Source organism: Anopheles funestus, chromosome 2RL (assembly GCF_943734845.2).
Source record: "Anopheles funestus chromosome 2RL, idAnoFuneDA-416_04, whole genome shotgun sequence".
NCBI lineage: Eukaryota > Metazoa > Arthropoda > Insecta > Diptera > Culicidae > Anopheles > Anopheles funestus.
The window spans coordinates 17,198,016-17,216,058 of NC_064598.1; the positions used below are offsets into that span (position 1 = coordinate 17,198,016).

The 18,043-nt window shown below is 44.9% G+C and overlaps 1 protein-coding gene across 8 annotated transcripts in view; it reads right to left on the minus strand.

Moving 5' to 3' along the window:
- Positions 1 to 869: 869 nt before the first annotated feature.
- Positions 870 to 18,043, minus strand: part of LOC125762247 (box A-binding factor) — an 80,080-nt gene continuing 62,906 nt past the window's right edge. For all 8 annotated transcript variants that reach the window (XM_049424128.1, XM_049424121.1, XM_049424122.1 and 5 more), the window contains 3 exons: positions 17,787 to 17,880; positions 3,795 to 4,104; positions 870 to 2,996 (listed from right to left, as the gene is read on the minus strand). In XM_049424128.1, coding sequence (XP_049280085.1) covers positions 2,841 to 2,996; positions 3,795 to 4,104; positions 17,787 to 17,880 — 560 coding nt within the window. In that variant the 3' untranslated portion in view covers positions 870 to 2,840. The remainder of the gene's footprint in view (positions 2,997 to 3,794; positions 4,105 to 17,786; positions 17,881 to 18,043) is intronic.

Consider the following 18,043-nt stretch of genomic DNA (forward strand, 5'->3'; position numbering starts at 1 on the left):
ATCTACCAGTATGAACAGCACCCCTTTTTTGTTATACGGTTTAAACGAACAAAATTTGAATTCGTTTCATGAAACATTTCATACTGAATCTTTTCTCAAGATAGTGAAACGATGTGAAAAATTCAATTAAAAAATTCAAATTAATTGTAGATATGCAGCGAACGTAGAAAAGGGATTCCTTGTTAGTTTTCTTACGCTTTTATTATCATACCACTTTTTATTCAATTTTAATCGAACATCTATTCATTAAATGTTGACTTATCAAGCAAGTCGTAACACAATAGCAGAAATTCATTTTCATTTTAATTGCACTCCTGCGTCGTTACACATCTGCGAAACGAAAGATCAACACATTTCGGATGCATCAAGCAAAACACCACCAAAAACGCAAGAACACAGCTGATAGGTTTTTTTTTTCTCTTTTCGTAATTTGTAGTTTTTTGTATATTTTAAATTATAATTATCATCACTTACAACGTTAGGTAATCATCATCACTCCACAAAACTTGTTATCATCGCAACACTAATGCCACCCCGGCTGGGATCCACTCTCCCCAGCTCATACCATACGGATCCTACTACCATTTTGTATACTGCTGTCACATTCTCGCACCGCAACGCTTTTCACTAAAACACTAAAAAATACAATTTTCGCCTGTTTCGCTGAATCGGCACCGGGAATTTCGCACCTGCCCAAAATGGTCGCATCGTTAGGGTGTGTATATTGTGCTTTTTTGTGTGTGTGCTCTGTCGAAGTAATCGATCCATATCATTGTTTAATTATTTCTTCTTCTCCACCTTTATCTACTTTTTTTTCAACTGTTTATCGTGTGCACTCAATGTGAGTGAGCTTTTTTCTCTCCATCCTTTCTCTCTCTCTCACGTTTCTACTTTTACAATAGCACTGTCCTAAGATTTAAAACAAAATAGCAAAATGAAACCGGGGCCAGATTCCCTAAAATGCGCACAACCGCACACGGACACGCATAAATTATTCGCTTATGCAAACAGCAAGGATCTTTTCGTAACTGTCATTACATTTCTAGAGATTCGAAGGAATCAGCACTAATAATGCAACCGTCAACGCGTCCAATTAAAAGAAATATAAACTCCGATCCCCTTGTCTCTGTGTCCGTGTGCGTATATGCGTCCGTGGCATCAACATTCGCGAATCCTTCTCCTTTACATTCTTCCTTATCGAATCGTCAGCCAACGCGGGCACTAAGTAAACCTTCCCCAGCACCACCCCAAAGACAAAGGCTTTGCGGTGGTTGGTTTTGGCCCACGCCAACACATATCATTAAAACGCATAGCACAGTGAAGGTTAGGCATTGGTCGTCCAATATAGTCTACATGCTTCTTCTAAATCCGGAATAAATTGTACATACTAATACTATTTCTTTTTTTTCTGTGTGAGTTTTGCTAGCCTGTTTTTGTTTCTTTTCTTTTTACTCTCCTTTGTCTGTCTTTGTTTAACTTTGTCTAACTACTAAACCCTATCTTCCATTCCTTCGCCATTGCACATCGCTCCGATAGTGTGAAAGATCCTTCCGAATCCACACTACACACACCTTTTGGGGAAAAGTTGGTCGGCTTTCACAATTCGGGAACATTGGATGGTTGTCGGTGTTTCTGTGAGTGTGTGTGTGTGTTTGGATGTACTTATCATTGTGCTTGCTATTTTTTTGCCGTGTCAGTCTTCTCTTCTAATGTTTACTAATATTCGTAATATTAATTACATTTGTTACCAATTTTGGATAAAATAAGGATTCAGGAGAACTTCAGATGTACTAAAAACAAAATCGGATCGACGTGCCTTTGATATGGGTAGTGGTTTGAAAAACAGAAAAGTGCGTAGATTCTAGGGCTGGAATGTTCTAAACATCAGGGCGTTGCTGCAGTTGGCCGCATGTACTAAAAAACAAAATCACCACAAATACTAATACGCGTTTACTTTAGTTTGCTTCGTTAAAAATGTATGCCAACTACTACTTCTGTTATACGTTTTTTGGACAAACTGTGTCGATCACAGGACGGGGGGGTGGGTTTGGAATGGAAACTTAAGTATATTAATTAGGGGGGAAAAAAACATAAAACTTTCGTTTAGCACCGAGAAGAAAAAAAAACAATCACAAATAAAGATAGTTTAAATTTCACGCTGCACAACTGCAACTGCACCTCAACGCGAAATTCGCACGCACCTACAAATCCCTTTTCATTTTTTTGCCTTCCCCAACTAGTTCCTTCGCTTTGTTGGTGGTTAGTGTGCTTTAATTCCTATGCCAGGAATGGCTCTGTCGTGTGTACTAAAAAAGATTTGAGTTTTTTTTTGTTATAGTGAATAAATTCACTTCTGTCCTGTTTTTTTTTTGTTTTGCGTGGTGTTGGGATGTTTTGGGCGGGGTAGTAACAGTGTGTTGGAGGCGTTTGTGCACCAGGAAAAAAGATAATAAATTAAATTACGTTAAGCCCTACTAGCGCCTCTTCCGCCGATACATTTCGTATCGTTTTCGAATACTCTCGATAGGTGGTGATGAGGAGCATAACTGACTCGTGTGCGAACGTGTGTGTGTGTGTGTGTTGAAGAGTAACGTTTTCTTCTTGCGTAGAACATTAACGAAACAGTTCTAGCATACGCACCTTCGCCACACACACCCAGTAGGAATGGAAATCTAGCTATAGCGTTAGCTTGCAGAACTATCTAAGGTTTCGCCCTTGTGTCACCAGACAGTACGTAGGGCGGTCTCCCCTGTTCACGTTCTGGCTAGCTTAGCATACACTTTGTGCACCGCGCGACCTACGCCGATGCTTAGCTTCTAACCGTTTGGAAATCATTATGATTAATACACGTAGATCGTCTTGAGCTGTGGTTTCAGCTCGGGCGGTATGACTGGGGCAGGTTCGTGCGCTTTCCGCGATACCAAACGCTTGAACCGACCGGACAGCTGACGTTTCAGTCCCTTGAAGCCGGTCTTCTCGTTATGTACTAACGCGTCCTGTTTAGTAGAAGGAATAACAAAAAAAGAAACAAAAACACATATTAGTACAAATGGATGAAAATCTTTTTAGTTGCATTGAAGAGGAGCCCTAACAATGAAAGCTCATTTCATGAGTAACCTTTCTGTGCGCACACACACACGTCGAGAAAAAAACATTTCCTTTCACATTGATTATTTCGTTTTACCAATCGATTATTGGACTAGGAATGAAGCCAAAAATTAGTTCAACCGGAAGCATCCCCAAAAAAAAACCTTGAAAAAACGGAACACCGAAAACTGTCTGCACTTCGTTCTGTAGTTTCACACACTCCAACCGCTTTGATGGTGGGCTTTTTTTCTTCCATTCCCAGTTCGGTTTTTGGTTTTGGTTTTCCGTTTTTCTCTTTTATACGGTTCATTCTTGCTTCCGATTTCGTTTCCATCTTTCGTACACCACCGCCCATAAGGACAATGCTCTTTTCGGTTGCTTCCACCCTTTTTTTTGTTTGTAAATGCAGAATAAGTGAGCAACAATCGGGTTTGTTGTCTGGGGGGGGGGTTGAGAGAAGCGTCACGTCGGTCCAGCTGCTGCACTCAATTGCGCCCCGGTCACTGATCGGACTTGGGACGGGAGCACTAAACTGAACGTTGAATGTTTAACTTGTGTGAAAAAAAAAATCGAAGAAGTTCAAGGTCTTAAAGGTTCGCTTCAAAACCTGGAAAGGATGCTGATCTCGCGCGCGTGTTGGTGTGTGTGGGCACATACAAAACTTAAATCAAAGAATCAGAATATTTGTATGAAAAATAATCGCTCACCTGACTACTGGCGTTGTAGATGTTCGGTTGCGGTGGTAACGGTGGAAAGACCCAGACAGTAGACGGACTCTGTCGGAAGGCTATCGGCGTTGGTACGGAGTAGCCTGTTTCCGGACTGCTGCCGCCATTCTGCTGGTTGTGGTGGTGATTACTGCTACTATGGTTTTGCTGCTGCTGAGGATGGCTGGTTCCGTTGTGATGCAGCTGATGGTTACTGAATGGGTGATGATGATGGTGGTGTGTTGCCGCCTCCACGTTGTTCGCCGTCACCGGGCTTACCGTCGATGACTCTTCCCGCTTTCTCAGCTTACTGCGGACGAGACGCATCGTCATTAGGGTACCGTTGCTTCCAACCATTTTCCTGAACTCGTTAATCTTGGCGCGTCGGTTTTCCTACTGAACTACCGATGTTGGGTTCTGTTTCGCGCAGTTTTTCAACAAAACAAAGCAACCCCACAAACGATCGTTTTCCGTTTTTGTAAAAGGAAACACAATTCTTCACTTCTTATCACAGACGGGGTTCGGGCGTTTTTGTCCCGGTGTAAAAACTTGTAGTTTCTAATTTCCCTTCAACGACCGCGTCACTCTTCTGCACAGCCAACAATGTGGTTGTTTCTAAAACCAAAGACTAGACGTGTGTTTGCCTTTAGGCTGATGCGATCAACGATCAAACGATCAACTGAAGAACATTTTCTGGTTGCACTTTGTTATTTCACTCCTTCTGTGTCACTTTCCTTCCCAAAAAGCAACTGTTTTGCTGCGCTTTTGGCTTGCGTTTGGTAAAAAAAAAGGCAGCCACACTCATACACAGATTCTTCGTAAGGAACAGACACGCACTCTCTCTCACACACAACCCAAAATGTTCGTCCTGGACAAAGGATCCTGCTTGGTGCGTGTTCTACCGTGGCTACGCTCCCAGAGCACTCACACGTTACACACTGCCGGGTTGGCCGTAGAATCAAGCGCCTTTTGTACCGTACGGCGATAACCTTCCCGCCGTATTACACGTTCGGAAGCCTTCGCAAAGGACCGCACATACACACGCGCCCAATCGGTGTGTGTGTGTATTTGTACGATGGCGCGTATCCTTAAACTGCAGCAACCGTTTTTAAAACGATTTGTCCTTTGCTAATGTCACTGGTACTGAGATGGTGATATTGCTCTCAACGGCACAACAGAAGCCAACAATTTAACTACTGCAAAGTAACCGAATATATCAGCCCGAAATATCACCGCCGAAAACACTCGTTTCTCGCCACTACACTATCTTTATGCTTCGATTCGGTCCGCCGTAGTATGTTTGTATGTGACCGCTTTAGTTTGGTTTTGTTTGTTTTTTTAATTTCCTAGCTTTGCTGCACACTCGTCGCTTGAAATACACTTATCGAGGGCGCGTACGTAATGCTTTCTCGCTAGCCTTTTGCGAGCTCTTGCGCTTCGCGTGTGTCCGCTAGATGCGACGGTTCGTACTCGACTTGCTTCGGATCGTCGTCGGCGGTTCGATTTTTATATCGCTGCGTCGCTGAGATCGCGTACAATCACCATCAACTACGACTGCGTTGGAGCACAAAAACAACGCGCATACATGCAAACCGTCGCATTCAAACCCGGGGGTTAGCTCCATGCCTCCATACGTACACTGGTGGTGCGTATACTATTGCGCCACTGACGTCACACGCACATCGCCATACACCGAAAGGGGTTGGCGTACGGATGAGAATGAAAAGAATACATTCAACGTAATATGACGATCCAAAAACGTCACCGCTCGAACACAAAAAACCAGCGGATGCCGAAACGGAACTTTCCGCCCGGTTGTTTCTCTTGGGTGTGCGGAAAACAATAGAAACGGAACTCAACACATACAGAGATTCGCCTAACTCTTTGTGAGTCATAAAAGATGCAGAAGGAACCACGGGGGTGGCTCTCTCTCTCTAGAGGTTTGGCTCCAGTCAGAACTGGAATTGGTCGGTATCGACCCGCAGCGTGTATGACTAGACAGTTCCACCCTAGAAACACGCGTCTCCCACAAGCAACCGGTAGCGGTTGTACAAAGTATGTATCCATCTCGAAGTGGCGCACAGGGCGCACATAACCCCTCAGGTAAGACACACGGGTCTTCGGACAGAAAGTTCAAGTGCAACGGCGGCCACAGAAAAAGCAGGGACAACCAACCCCGTACGAAACATAACCGATCGATACGAAAAAGCTTATTCAAGGTCGATCGGAACCGGTTATCCAAGCCCACGGGTGCTGCACCGTCAAGTACTGCATTATGCATACGGTAAATCGCTTGGTAAACCATTAGCCACCTTCCAGACCCAGAGTAAAGGGACACCATGTAGCCACTTTCTTAAAGCAAAACAAAAATCTAATTAAGGTTTAACCTTAGATAAAGAGATATCACCGATCTTCTACAGTTCCTCCAATCGCTGATCGCCTCAACCCTCCCAACAGGAAATGATGTCTTCCGGACAGACGTCGCTTATCGTTATGGAACGTGGACGTGTGCTGGACAGGCGCAATTTTTACGCGAGGTCGCAAGTCGCAATAAACCCTTCAAAACGTCATCCGTGCACTTTGGATTCATTTCTTCTTCTAGCGAACGGTGGCCCAACAGTACAATGCCGATCGGCATGGTCTAACCTTGGCATAACGTGGAGCTTAGTAATTGTGGGCACGTTTTGTGGACGATGTGGCACAACCAACCCGAGCATGATGACACTAGCAGTAGTAGTAGCCTCGATGCTCGATATACGCGTACACATGTGTGACATCCGGTAAGCAGAACCGACTCCCATCAGTCACTGGAGGCGCGTGATACGCGATCGAAGAAATCTTCCGTTTTGCTTGCGAGCTGACTCACCCTAGTAGCCAACTCTGGGCCTTGGTGCGGCCATGTGGTAACAAACATATCAATACGATGTTAACATTGAGCAACCGGGAGATACCACCCGATACGATCGCGCTGAGCTGTTTGCTATAATATTGGCCATTGCCGATTGCGAATGCACTATTTGCTCTGTCGTCTACTGGGACGTTGAGTTCGGGGAAACCAACACGCTAATTATCGTCTTCTTTTACGATGTAGGAAGTGTGGAAGGGACCGATCGTACAGCATAGTTTTGCTTAGCGGACGACGCAAATGAAGTACGGCGGCTCTAATCGCGTACCCAAGTCATCAAGTCCTCCGGTGTCAATGGGCATGCGGAAGAACGGTTCCAAAGCGGTTCGTCACTAGTTCGCCATTCGGAAGCAATATTAGTACTAATTTGCATTGTAAACCTCAATGACAAGTGCAATGTACTGTGTATCCCTGAGACAGGTTGTCTGAAGTGTGACAGACTTGGTTCCCCATCCTAACACCTCTAATCAACTTTTCCTAACAATCCTAATTGTAACCGCAGCATGAAAAAGGTCCAATGAGATACTCCATGCTGGAACTGATCGAAATATACCACGAACTGTAAGCCATTGTACGTTACGCTATAAATTTGATAACTCGACACCGATTTCCTTCAACTCGTGCTCTCGAACCCTCCTGCCTTAATCAGGCTGCGAGGCGGTGGTAAGAGGTATCTCCCTCAACAATTCATTCATGAAAAAACCTTGGTCCCACGGCAACAAACCAAGATAACGGAAGCAGCAAGACGCACCGGACAATGACGCCATCGGGAACTGATCAAGACGTGCGGGATACAATGCTCCTCAAACCCTACCTTTGTTTACGCCCTACTGACGTCGTAACCAAGTTTCTATACTACACTTGTTGCGAAATCAGAACACTCTGAGCCTTCACAATCCTCGGATGAAGAAAGCAAACATTAGCGAGACAAGATGGAAAACATGTTTTGCTCTTGGCCCTGGTGCTGCTGATGTCACGGGTCGGGTGGCGTGAAATAGTTACCAATTCGAATGTTAAACCCAGCATCTTGTTTCATACAAACAAGGCAGTGCAGTATCCTTATCATGTGGATGTACATTTTTTCAACGAAACTTCATTATTATGAGGTTAGTTTGCAAAAATTCACCTTAAACTTAGATATACCTAGAAACTGATAAGAAATTTCTACTTATAAGAGGGCTTTCGTAACAGAAAAGAGGTTAATTCTCGGGTAGTTCAATTGATAGCCTCAACGAATCTTTCTTATCACCATCAACACAATATTTCCATGGAAATGTATATACAGACAATTAATTTGTTTCTTCCTCTCGTTTTTGAATTAAGAGACTTCCCACCATACTAACTCGATCCTTCTGTTCGCTTTGTCTCATTGGCCATCTTATTCCCTAAATTAATCAACCCTTTTTGTCAAAATTAAAATTCCCATTCGTTTCGTTTCCTTTTTAAATGAACTTCTGGGGGTTTTTTTTTTGTTCTCCGACATGGCCTCGGGAGTTTTTTATTTTACCAGAGTCGTGAGAAATTCAATGCAAAAAGTTCCTGTTAGCAGTTCTCACATGCTCTCTTCCTGGTATGTTTTCATCAACATCGGCATCTATCTATCTAATGAATCACAATAAAAAACGCATTATGAATTTGGGAAAGATAACGATCTGTCCGCAATTATCATCATCATTTAAGCGAACATTTTAATTCGTTCAATTCTAACAGGATGAACAAAACAGTACATTTAGCGCATCGACCACACGAAGGCCACTAAATTGGGTAGGAATTCGGAACATTGCAGATCGTACGGTCGATCATGCGTAGCTATCGTACATAAGCACTTTGCGGACGTAAATCGCAGGACGATAAACAATAACGCCAACATGTGCTGTATACCCTCGTGAGGAACTCATTTGTGAGCTGTTTGAAGCAGGCAGAAGGATTCGAACATCTGTTCTGCGCCTGTTGCTATTTGACATGTAACGATCAGAGTGGCAGCACTGGTTGGGCATTGGAAATGGCATGACAAACAAAAACAAATTTATCAGCAACCTTTACCAGGCAAACAAACAACCAGCTAACCACGAACTAGTGCTCCAGTAACGGATGGAAAACAATTTTTTTCCTCCACTTTGGGGGCCCGTCACTCTGGCGGCATGTTCCCATCCGATCCACTTAGCACGCGGTACAGTGACTCCCCGATGTTAATCAATGATCAAAGGTAAGTTCTTTCCATTAAGACCGCAGCCACGTTATAGACAATACGAAATGGAGAGAGAAAAAAGCTGAATCAAACAAAACAAAAAAACACCATTTTTGCCAGATAAACGAAATGCATTGTCCGGCCGGCTGAGCAATTGTTTTCCATCATATCAGCCCGTATTATCATCGATGTATCGTATCACGGTGTGCTAACAAAACACCACAGGAAGAACACAAACCCCGTTTTATCTTTCCCAATCGACTACACCTGTTTCGATGGGTTTTGCGATCCGAATGTTAAATTATTTGATTAATGCACTGCGCAAACAGCGAACCCGTCTCGCCGGCTGGTGGTGTCTAATTTCTTGGAAATATTAGATCATCATGACTTTTCGCTGCTGCTTTTAGAAACTGCTCGGAAGATTCGCCACATCAAACCGTCTCTGATTAGTGTGGTAAAATGTGATACCGATCATCTCGCACGACTTTATCATTAGGAACCCCAGATGGATCTTAATTGAGAGAAGTTGCGATCAAAAGTTTCCCATTACCTCCTCCGTTTCTTCACGAACGGCCAGTAACGATCGAAGGTTCGTACGTCAAAATGTGAAGTTTTTTTTTTTTGGCGAATTCAAAACGCTCCTGTCTATAGGGATCACTACCGCCTGCTCAAAGAATCGCATACACTTTCTCCTGGTGGAACCGTCAATTTTTGGAAATTATGCAATATATTTGCAACAAGATGAATACACAAGGGTAAGACCCATCAAACCATCAATTGTTGCTTTAAACGATTGACGAAATAAGTACCCCCTCCTTCTCCCTCCTCTCTCTCTCTCTCTTATTGAGCCTGGCGTGTTGAATCATTGGGCAACGAAACGAACGGAAACTCCCCGGGACAAGCGGGATAAGTCCAATGGTACGCATCAAGGCCTTTTGCCAGATGAGCATGTGCGGGTTTGTGTGTTACTTCCCTCCCTTCATAATGTAACGCACAATGGTCAACATACAACGATCGATTCCATGACGTCAGTAGTCGTCGAATGTTTATGTAGCTGTAGGCCAAAACATCCATACAGTGAAGCCGCGTCTTGCGAAAGCGTGAACTTTGTGAACACAAACCCCCAATAATACTGTGAAGAAAGTGAATCAAACTGAATTTCGTTGATTTTGAATAGGAAGGAAGGAAATTATTATGCTACTGGAATGACTCATTGATCAAACAGGCGGGGGAAAAAACTGCATCGCAGATACGAGTTTGGGAAGGGGTTCGGGAAGTTACTAAGAAGCTTCATTATTTGTCTGACTAATGACCTGATTACAGCAAACAAAAACATGTTGTTAAAGAAACATTACCATTCCCTTCTCTTCCGTCCTGGAGACCTCGATGGATAGATCAGATGTACAATTACATGCGCGATCTGTTCTAGCAATTCCATGCGATCATCAATCCTCCACCATTCGGTCGTTTTCCACTCACATGGCTAGGTCAATTAGCCTTTTATCAATTATGGAAGCAAATAAAAAAAACGCCACGAAACCGAACAGAGCTATATTAAAGTTTTATGACTCAACCACTCCGCTTGGAAATCAGCAGATAAGTTCCCCATGCCATTGCTTCCTCTTGTAGCAAATACGGTCAATGCATAGGATGAAACATACCAACCATTTGGCTTAGTGAGCAATTAACACCTTCAAGATATTGCAGACCACCTCAGCACAGCTCAAGTGCTCCACGGAGATAGAAGAGAGTAACCTCCTTTCTCGATAAACCACTTCAAAATTGTTCAAACAGAAGCACCCTTTACAAATTGCCAATTTTAGAACGATTCGTCAGCTAGATCACACTTCAACCTGAGGTGTCTGAGTTGTGGCTTTGCAATGCAGCTCCAATGCATCTTCCATAAGCCGGATGCCTCTTGAACTATTCTGCACTGAGATTCTTTTTTTGTTGTCATTAAATAGGAACTCGAATGAATCAGTACGAATCGTACAAGTGTCGTGCATTGTCTGCAACCCCCAACCGTACGCGGCCTCGATTAACTAATTGCATAATTACCACCACAAACCACACTACTTCTACTCCACTGTGGACACGTGCCAGTCCAGTGGAGGAGATCCCCATTGGTGGCTGGCCACTGCAGTGTGGAGTGTGCAGTAGTGCACTGTGGTGGTAAGCGGTACTACGACCGTGAAGTGTTGTCGATCATCATTACCTTTCCATGTAGAGATACAGATATACCTCCTCCATCGTGAAGTGCAAGATTGTGCCGCTCCAACCGTCAGTGCCACGTTCGCTTCCAGTTACACGCGCTGACTTCACTTGCCGCTGGTGTGTATGTATGTGTGTATGCTGCGATATATCAACGGTTGCTGACGATGATGTGTGGCTCTGGCTAGTGGTACAGTCCTTGGACCGTTGGGTTTTTTTTCGGCGTTAGCAAAAAAGTCCCAACCAAAAAACACTCCGGGAACTTCTTTCAGGTTTGCCTCCAAAAAAGTTTGTGGGTGTGTGTTGTGTGCTGGGTCAAAGGTGCTATTTCACCACCACACCCCTACTGTTCGTTTGTGTCCCGTTGGCTAAAACATAAAACCGAAATGGCTGCCATCGATCAGTGTGGGCAGGAAGCAGGCAACACAAAACGGATACAGAACTGCAACACTCAAGAAGATGGAATCCGTGGCTGAGTGATCGCGAATCAGCTGTTCTTCCAGTGCTGATGGTGCTGATGGTGCGGTCTCGGGGGGACCTTCTCGGCGGTGCGTTTCTTCATCGCCAACTGCAACCCGTGTGTGCCCGTGGCAGAACTTTGTAACGGGGCAAACAAACACCCAGACTGTGCTGCAGTACTACTATCGATAAGATCGTACCGCTTTGGACGCGTACCAAAGCGATTGCTCTGCAGCTGTTCTAACGCTGCGTGGTTGGTTGCAAGAAGAACGGAGGTTTATTTTTTTGCACCTTACAAACACACACACACACACAGAGTCGTACACCATCCGTTAGCTAGCTGATGATGAACCACTACCAACGATCGCTCGTAAGATGTTCCGCTAGCACAGGTAACACAACCACACTTAGTATGCGTTACTAGGCACTGGCGCCACGCGTGTAACACTCGCAAGGTGGTTTGCAAATGGATGCCCACTACTGTAAACTGTTTGCAAAAACGGTTCAACTCACCCGTCTACCGAAAAGACAATGGCGAACCACCGTTCGCGCTTGTGTTGCGATCGGGGTTCGATAGTTTCACCAATCTTCCTTCCGGTTCACCGTTGTACGATCGCGCACGATCACAACCGCCATCCGTCCACTGTGTTCGACCTCCTTTGTCAGGTCGGGTACGTAGAGATATTTGCTTTTTTTTTGCTCCTAGCTTCGGAAACCTCGAAACTTCACCCCACTGCTTTGCAACAAAGAAATTTGCCCGGGGCTAACTTCTGCACAACCACCATTTGCAACCCTTTGCAACAACAGCAAAAAAACCACGCTGCAACTCGCCTGCTAGAGTCGCCGTAGCGCTACACTTTAGTGCGATAAGATAGTCCCGCTTAGAGCTGCGTCCGCCTCATTTGCCTCGTCGGTGGTAGCGTCAACAGCTGATGACATTTGCTTAGCAGACATTCACACGCACACACGCACTCACGGATACGCACACGGCAACGCGAACAGAACACATATGCACAGATCCACGCCAAAAAGGCACGCACAGCGCGATGGTGCGGTACGCAATGTGTTGTACGCTATACGCTCCGCTCAGAGGCACATTTGGTCGGGGACTGGTTTGCGAGCATCGACAGACCGCTAGTTTTAACCGAAGAAACTAACCGACCGTAAACAGTCGTCGTCGCTGTGGTAGTCGATGCTGGGCTGGCACAGTAGCTGAGGCAGCAACAGCAAACCGTAACAGTAGAGGGGTTTCAAGCAACCAGTTGGAGTTCCCCGGTGACCGAACCGCCGGAAAGCCTTCAACAAAAATGCCCCTGGAATCTGCGCGAGCTGACTGGTTGAGTTGTGCATGTGTGTGTGTGTGTGCACGCGTGTATCTCAAGCTATGAGGAATGATCGCCGCCAGTACTCACCCGAGAGACGAAAGTAATCCCTTGCATCTGTCTCGCTCTCGAACCTCGAAGCTGACTCATGCAACAATCATGGAAGTTCCAATGGTGCTGCAGTCGTCAGTGACTGTTCGGCTAGTGGGAAACGCAATCCCCTACCCTTGGGAGTCTTCCTAAAGCGTCCTCGATGTATCCGAACACTCGTGAGTATCTCGGCTCCGAAAGACACCCAATGATGCTGGCTTTCGAATGTGCTGAGCATCGGCCCAGAAACATAATTGAGCCATGAGCGCACCATAAACGAGGGTAATGATCTTAAGATGGATGAGCATCGAACCTTGAGTCGGGGCGCGTACCGATCGAAAGAAGATTCTTCACTTGAAACACAAGTAGGGAAGAAGGGACGATAGTCTTTGTTTGCTTGATGTTGAAACAGCATGCTGAAAGTCGTCACAAAATGCATCGGAAAGAACTCATGCTGCACACGAAAAAATTCAACCAAAAACCACTGCGCACTGTATAGACTTATCAATGAAATTCCTGCAAATTCGATTAAGAACTTCCGTCCCAAAAATATATACTTCTTGTCATAAACGAAAGGTGTCAGTTAGCAGTATCTCCCTCGTAACCAGTATCCGTTAAAATATATATAAACCCCCATCAAAGCTAATAATCCTTCCGCTGTTGAATCGAAATGTCTTCATATCTTATCAGCAGTAATGCTACTTTCGGCGCAAATAAATAAACTTCCGCCCAATCTTACATAAGCTCACATTTTAGCAAGGCGTCCTATCGACATGGAGCAAGCAAAAAGAGCAATGTTGAGACACCTCGAATTGCTGTTAACCTTTATTTTGTTCTTCATAACCTTCGACACCGAAGGGGTCACCAACACACTGTTCCTAATCAATGGAGTACGTCTCTAGGGCCGTCCAGAGTTCCTTGGTTCCGGGGTTCTGAACGCAAAAGATCGCACATTGCCACTACCGCAAATCAACACCAAATGAACAATCAACACCCACTGTACCTTTGACCCATTGTGCTTGCAAATCGACAAATTGTTTTGACAATAACTTAATAGATTCGTCGATTGATAGGCAATTGTGATTGGCAAACCATTGAATAAAACGAGACATGGCGCGGCATGATCGAAGAATTAGGAGGGAAGTGAAGCGTTTCGGGGGATTTTTTTCTCCCCTACTTTGGAGCTGATACGCGGCCAGAGTGATTCTAACTTCATGCGCGCATTCGTTGGTAATTACGCAAAATTATTTGTGGTGCGCGCTCGAATGTGTCAACAAATGATCGCTTTCCGTTTTGATTTGCACCAAAGCGTACGGCTGGAACATGCCGTTCTAGCGAAACAATGCCCACCCTAAGGAAAAGGCACGTTTAGATCTTTGCGTCATTTAAGGTGTTTTGTGCTAATCGTGTAAGAGTGTTTCAAAACATCAGCTCATTGAAAGTTGTTTCAGAAAACATTGAGCAATATTTTGGACGTTTGTTTCGACGCCGACGACGACGACGACTCAAAGTCGTCCATGATCGGTCATGTACATTACCCAATGGGAAATGATTTTAATGCGTTTTTGTTTGTAGTTGTTTGCGTTCCAGTATTGATTGTAGCTGGAATTTCAAGCTGTTAAACCGTAGGGTAGGGATTTTTTCGAGGTAGTTTACACACAATGGGATTTTCTAGCGATTTGTATACGGATTGGGAAGCAACAAAAACCGGAACCTGTTTGGGATTTTTCAAAACAAGATATTTTACTGTGACCGTTTAATGTTTGGATTGTGGTTTTTTTTTGTTTTATAAATAGACATTTCAAGGTGGCAAAATAGCTTTGACACAATAATATAAAAACCTTTGAGAGGGGGATTTCAGCTATTCCTCGGCAATTGGCAAGTTTGTCTACTGTTGCTCCATATACATATATAAATTCTAGAAACAATTTCTAATGTCCACATATGGCATTTTAACTGGACAACTTCCAACTTGATCGATGCAGTTTGCTACATTCGTTTTTTCCACCTTCTGCAGCTACACCCGTAACGGAATGATGTTTCATAATTTGCTTTGCAAAGTACATTTCTACGGCGACATGTCTAATCGACCACACGTCGCACATTCGTAACGGAATGGAGCACAGTGTCGCCAGAATCTAGAGCAGGGTCAGGGGCTTGATCGTGTGTTACCACCCCCCTTTGCTACTAAGCATGCACTAAGAACTTGGCGTTTGTCGTGCATTTGTCTAGCTCAGTAGCACCACCGCATACCTGATAAATTCTGCCGTGAGTTCTGACCGGTAGCGCCTACTGGTGGCGATTCGTTACAACTATGCAAGCAAACACGTTCACCGAAGCTATTACCTCCGCTATCCTTCAACACGCAACCCCAGGTGGAATGGCATTGTTCACCGCTTGTTTTGCCTTAACTGGACGTTCGGTAGTTGTCGCGGTTGACCTTCGAAGAGTGTACAGAACACGGTGCTGCTCAACAGAGATCTACGCGTGTCAGCTAGTTCTAGACGAACAGAACGAACGGCAAAAGCGAGGTTCAGGTTCTGTACCAGGTCGAGATTCACAACGTTTGGTGACGTTGGTGAATGCGAACTTAAAATCCCGTAAACGATCTTTATAAGTCCGTTACGGAAGTTGTCTTGTGGTGTCGTATGACACACGCGACCGCTACCGGACACCGGGTCTGTCTGCCAGAGCATCAAGAACCATACCGTCTGACATGCGGAGCAACAAACGCTCAACCCCGGGAGTGGCATGCTACAGCTACAGCTGAGTTCGCACTCCCACTCCATTAGTGTGCACAATTGGACACTTGAGCCGGAGGCGTTATATTACACCAACGTTGTCGTCTAGCACCTCGGTAACCTTGTAGTTTTCGCGATTTCGCTCGAACGGGGCACATGAACTGAGCATGTACGCTTGTCGTTTTATTTCGGCAACCCAAAATCCCAACACCGAACCAAACGGTACTCCAATTACTTCTTTCCCTCTCTCTCTCCCCCAACACGCTGAGGTGATCATTCTTCTGCTACGCTAGTGTCTGGGGTATTATGTAAGGAGAGATTTTGCCAATTCTCCTGTGGGAAAAATTGGACTACACTTTAGACGCCAGCTAAGCGGAGTTATTGGAGCTGCGCGTGGAGTCTCGTCTGTCTGTTATATTGCGCCCAAAGTGCTTCATTTTATTCGTACCCGATCAAAACAAGCGTCCGTTAGCCAACGCGTTACTATCTTGCAGACATCTGTTCAAACCCCTCCTCAATGGTAACGGTTCTTTCTAACAGCAAAAAAAATAAAATATCATCCAAATACTAAGCAGCCACGTACGGAACACGGAAGTGAAACAGCGCCACAACAACGGACTGCAGATTCGTGTGCGGAGTATAAACACTTCACGATCAAAACAAACCAACCGGAAAGAGTTGATCGAACTCTTGTCCTAGCCATCCCCCCCACAACAAAGAGGAGGAGTCCGTCTTCTTTGGTGCCGCGAACTCGTCTCGCTGCACTTCTAGGTACCGCCACGCAAATCTACCCCGATGCTGGAGCTGGAAACGAAAACCGGTACTAACCGCAAAAGGCCCAGCTATTGGCTCGGTTGGACAAAACCATAACACAACAGTGCCGGTCGTCGCAATTACCCCTCGAAAAATATACAAACAACTGACGTGCAACGCGCGTATCTCGCTGCGAACAGATCGGACTGGATGAGCTGACCCGACCACACGTAAAAACAAGCCATTCTGTAGCCAACTAATGATGAATATTAATGGTCTCTATACGGTGGCTGACGGTCGGCTTTGGTTTTGCACAAATTATTTCGATTCGCTTCTACTTCCTAGTGGCCTCGGGGGCACGCAGGATTTGAAAACAGATCCCAATAAGCCTATTGAACTTCAAACGGTTTAACAAGTACGTACGCGCCTAATGTTTTGTTTGATCCTTTCAATGCTTCTCTAGAATTTAAGAATTTGCCCACCGCCACACGCTGCTCAAGAGCATCCGTTCAAGCACTGTGCACAGGATTATCATGCACTTCGGCAAAAGCCTCGCAAGATAAACCCACAAGAGTGTACATCACACCAGGGCCTGCTGTCCTTGCGTACATGTAGGTTCATGTTTGTTCACACGCGTTGCCTCTTATTTTAAGCCACTTCCCGTTTACCTGAAGCTACTTCACCGCACAGACACAAAAACGCAGTTGGAGCTGGAACAAAAATAACCCCCATAAAGTAGGTACCCGACTCACTGGAGGCACCACAGAACCGATTGCAAAACAACTCCACGATGCGGTAAACATGAGCTTAAAAATAGCGTCCGTGGCGGTGTTTATAAACTATTAATCAAGCAACAAAAAAAGGGATCCGTTCCAAAACTAGCCAAATCTGTAGGGCGTTTAACTTAAGCTAGCTAAAAAACACGTTTTTCTTATGAATTTGTCATGTACGTTTGGGGGGTTTTTTTAACTGTGATACTTTGTGTCCAGTGTCCACTTTGTACACTATCATGTGAGTGCCTGCTTAACAAGCCGTAAGTTGTGTTTACAATTCTCAGCTTATCCAACTTTCCGCCCTTCCTTACATGTACAAAAAAATATTCCCTTATGCTTCCCACAATAATCAGTGGCGAAGGTGTAGAGAGGCGTGTTCTCTAATAAATATAGTCCTTCTTTTTTATGTAACGCCATCTTGTGATAGCCCTGCCCAACATCTGTAGCCCCGAATGTCGTCGACGAGCCAAGAACGTGTTCTGTTGCGATACAGACGATCGCAAACATTCGATCGCCTAGAATTGGGAATAGAAAAACAATCAACACTCACCTGATTGTAACTGCAACTAAAACTATGATGAGGCCCACGAGGACCATGGCGATGACGACTCCACATATCATATACAGCACATCGTTGGGAGCATCTGCAAAGATAAGACAGGCAGGTTTGTGGTGAGAAATATGATACGGGCGGGTGGTATGTTAGTGCGGTGATGATCGTACACAGAACCAACCCCTACATTTGCACAATCGCCGCGCTCGGGTTGGATTTAGTGATGGGCATTACTATTTTCGCCACCACGCAAG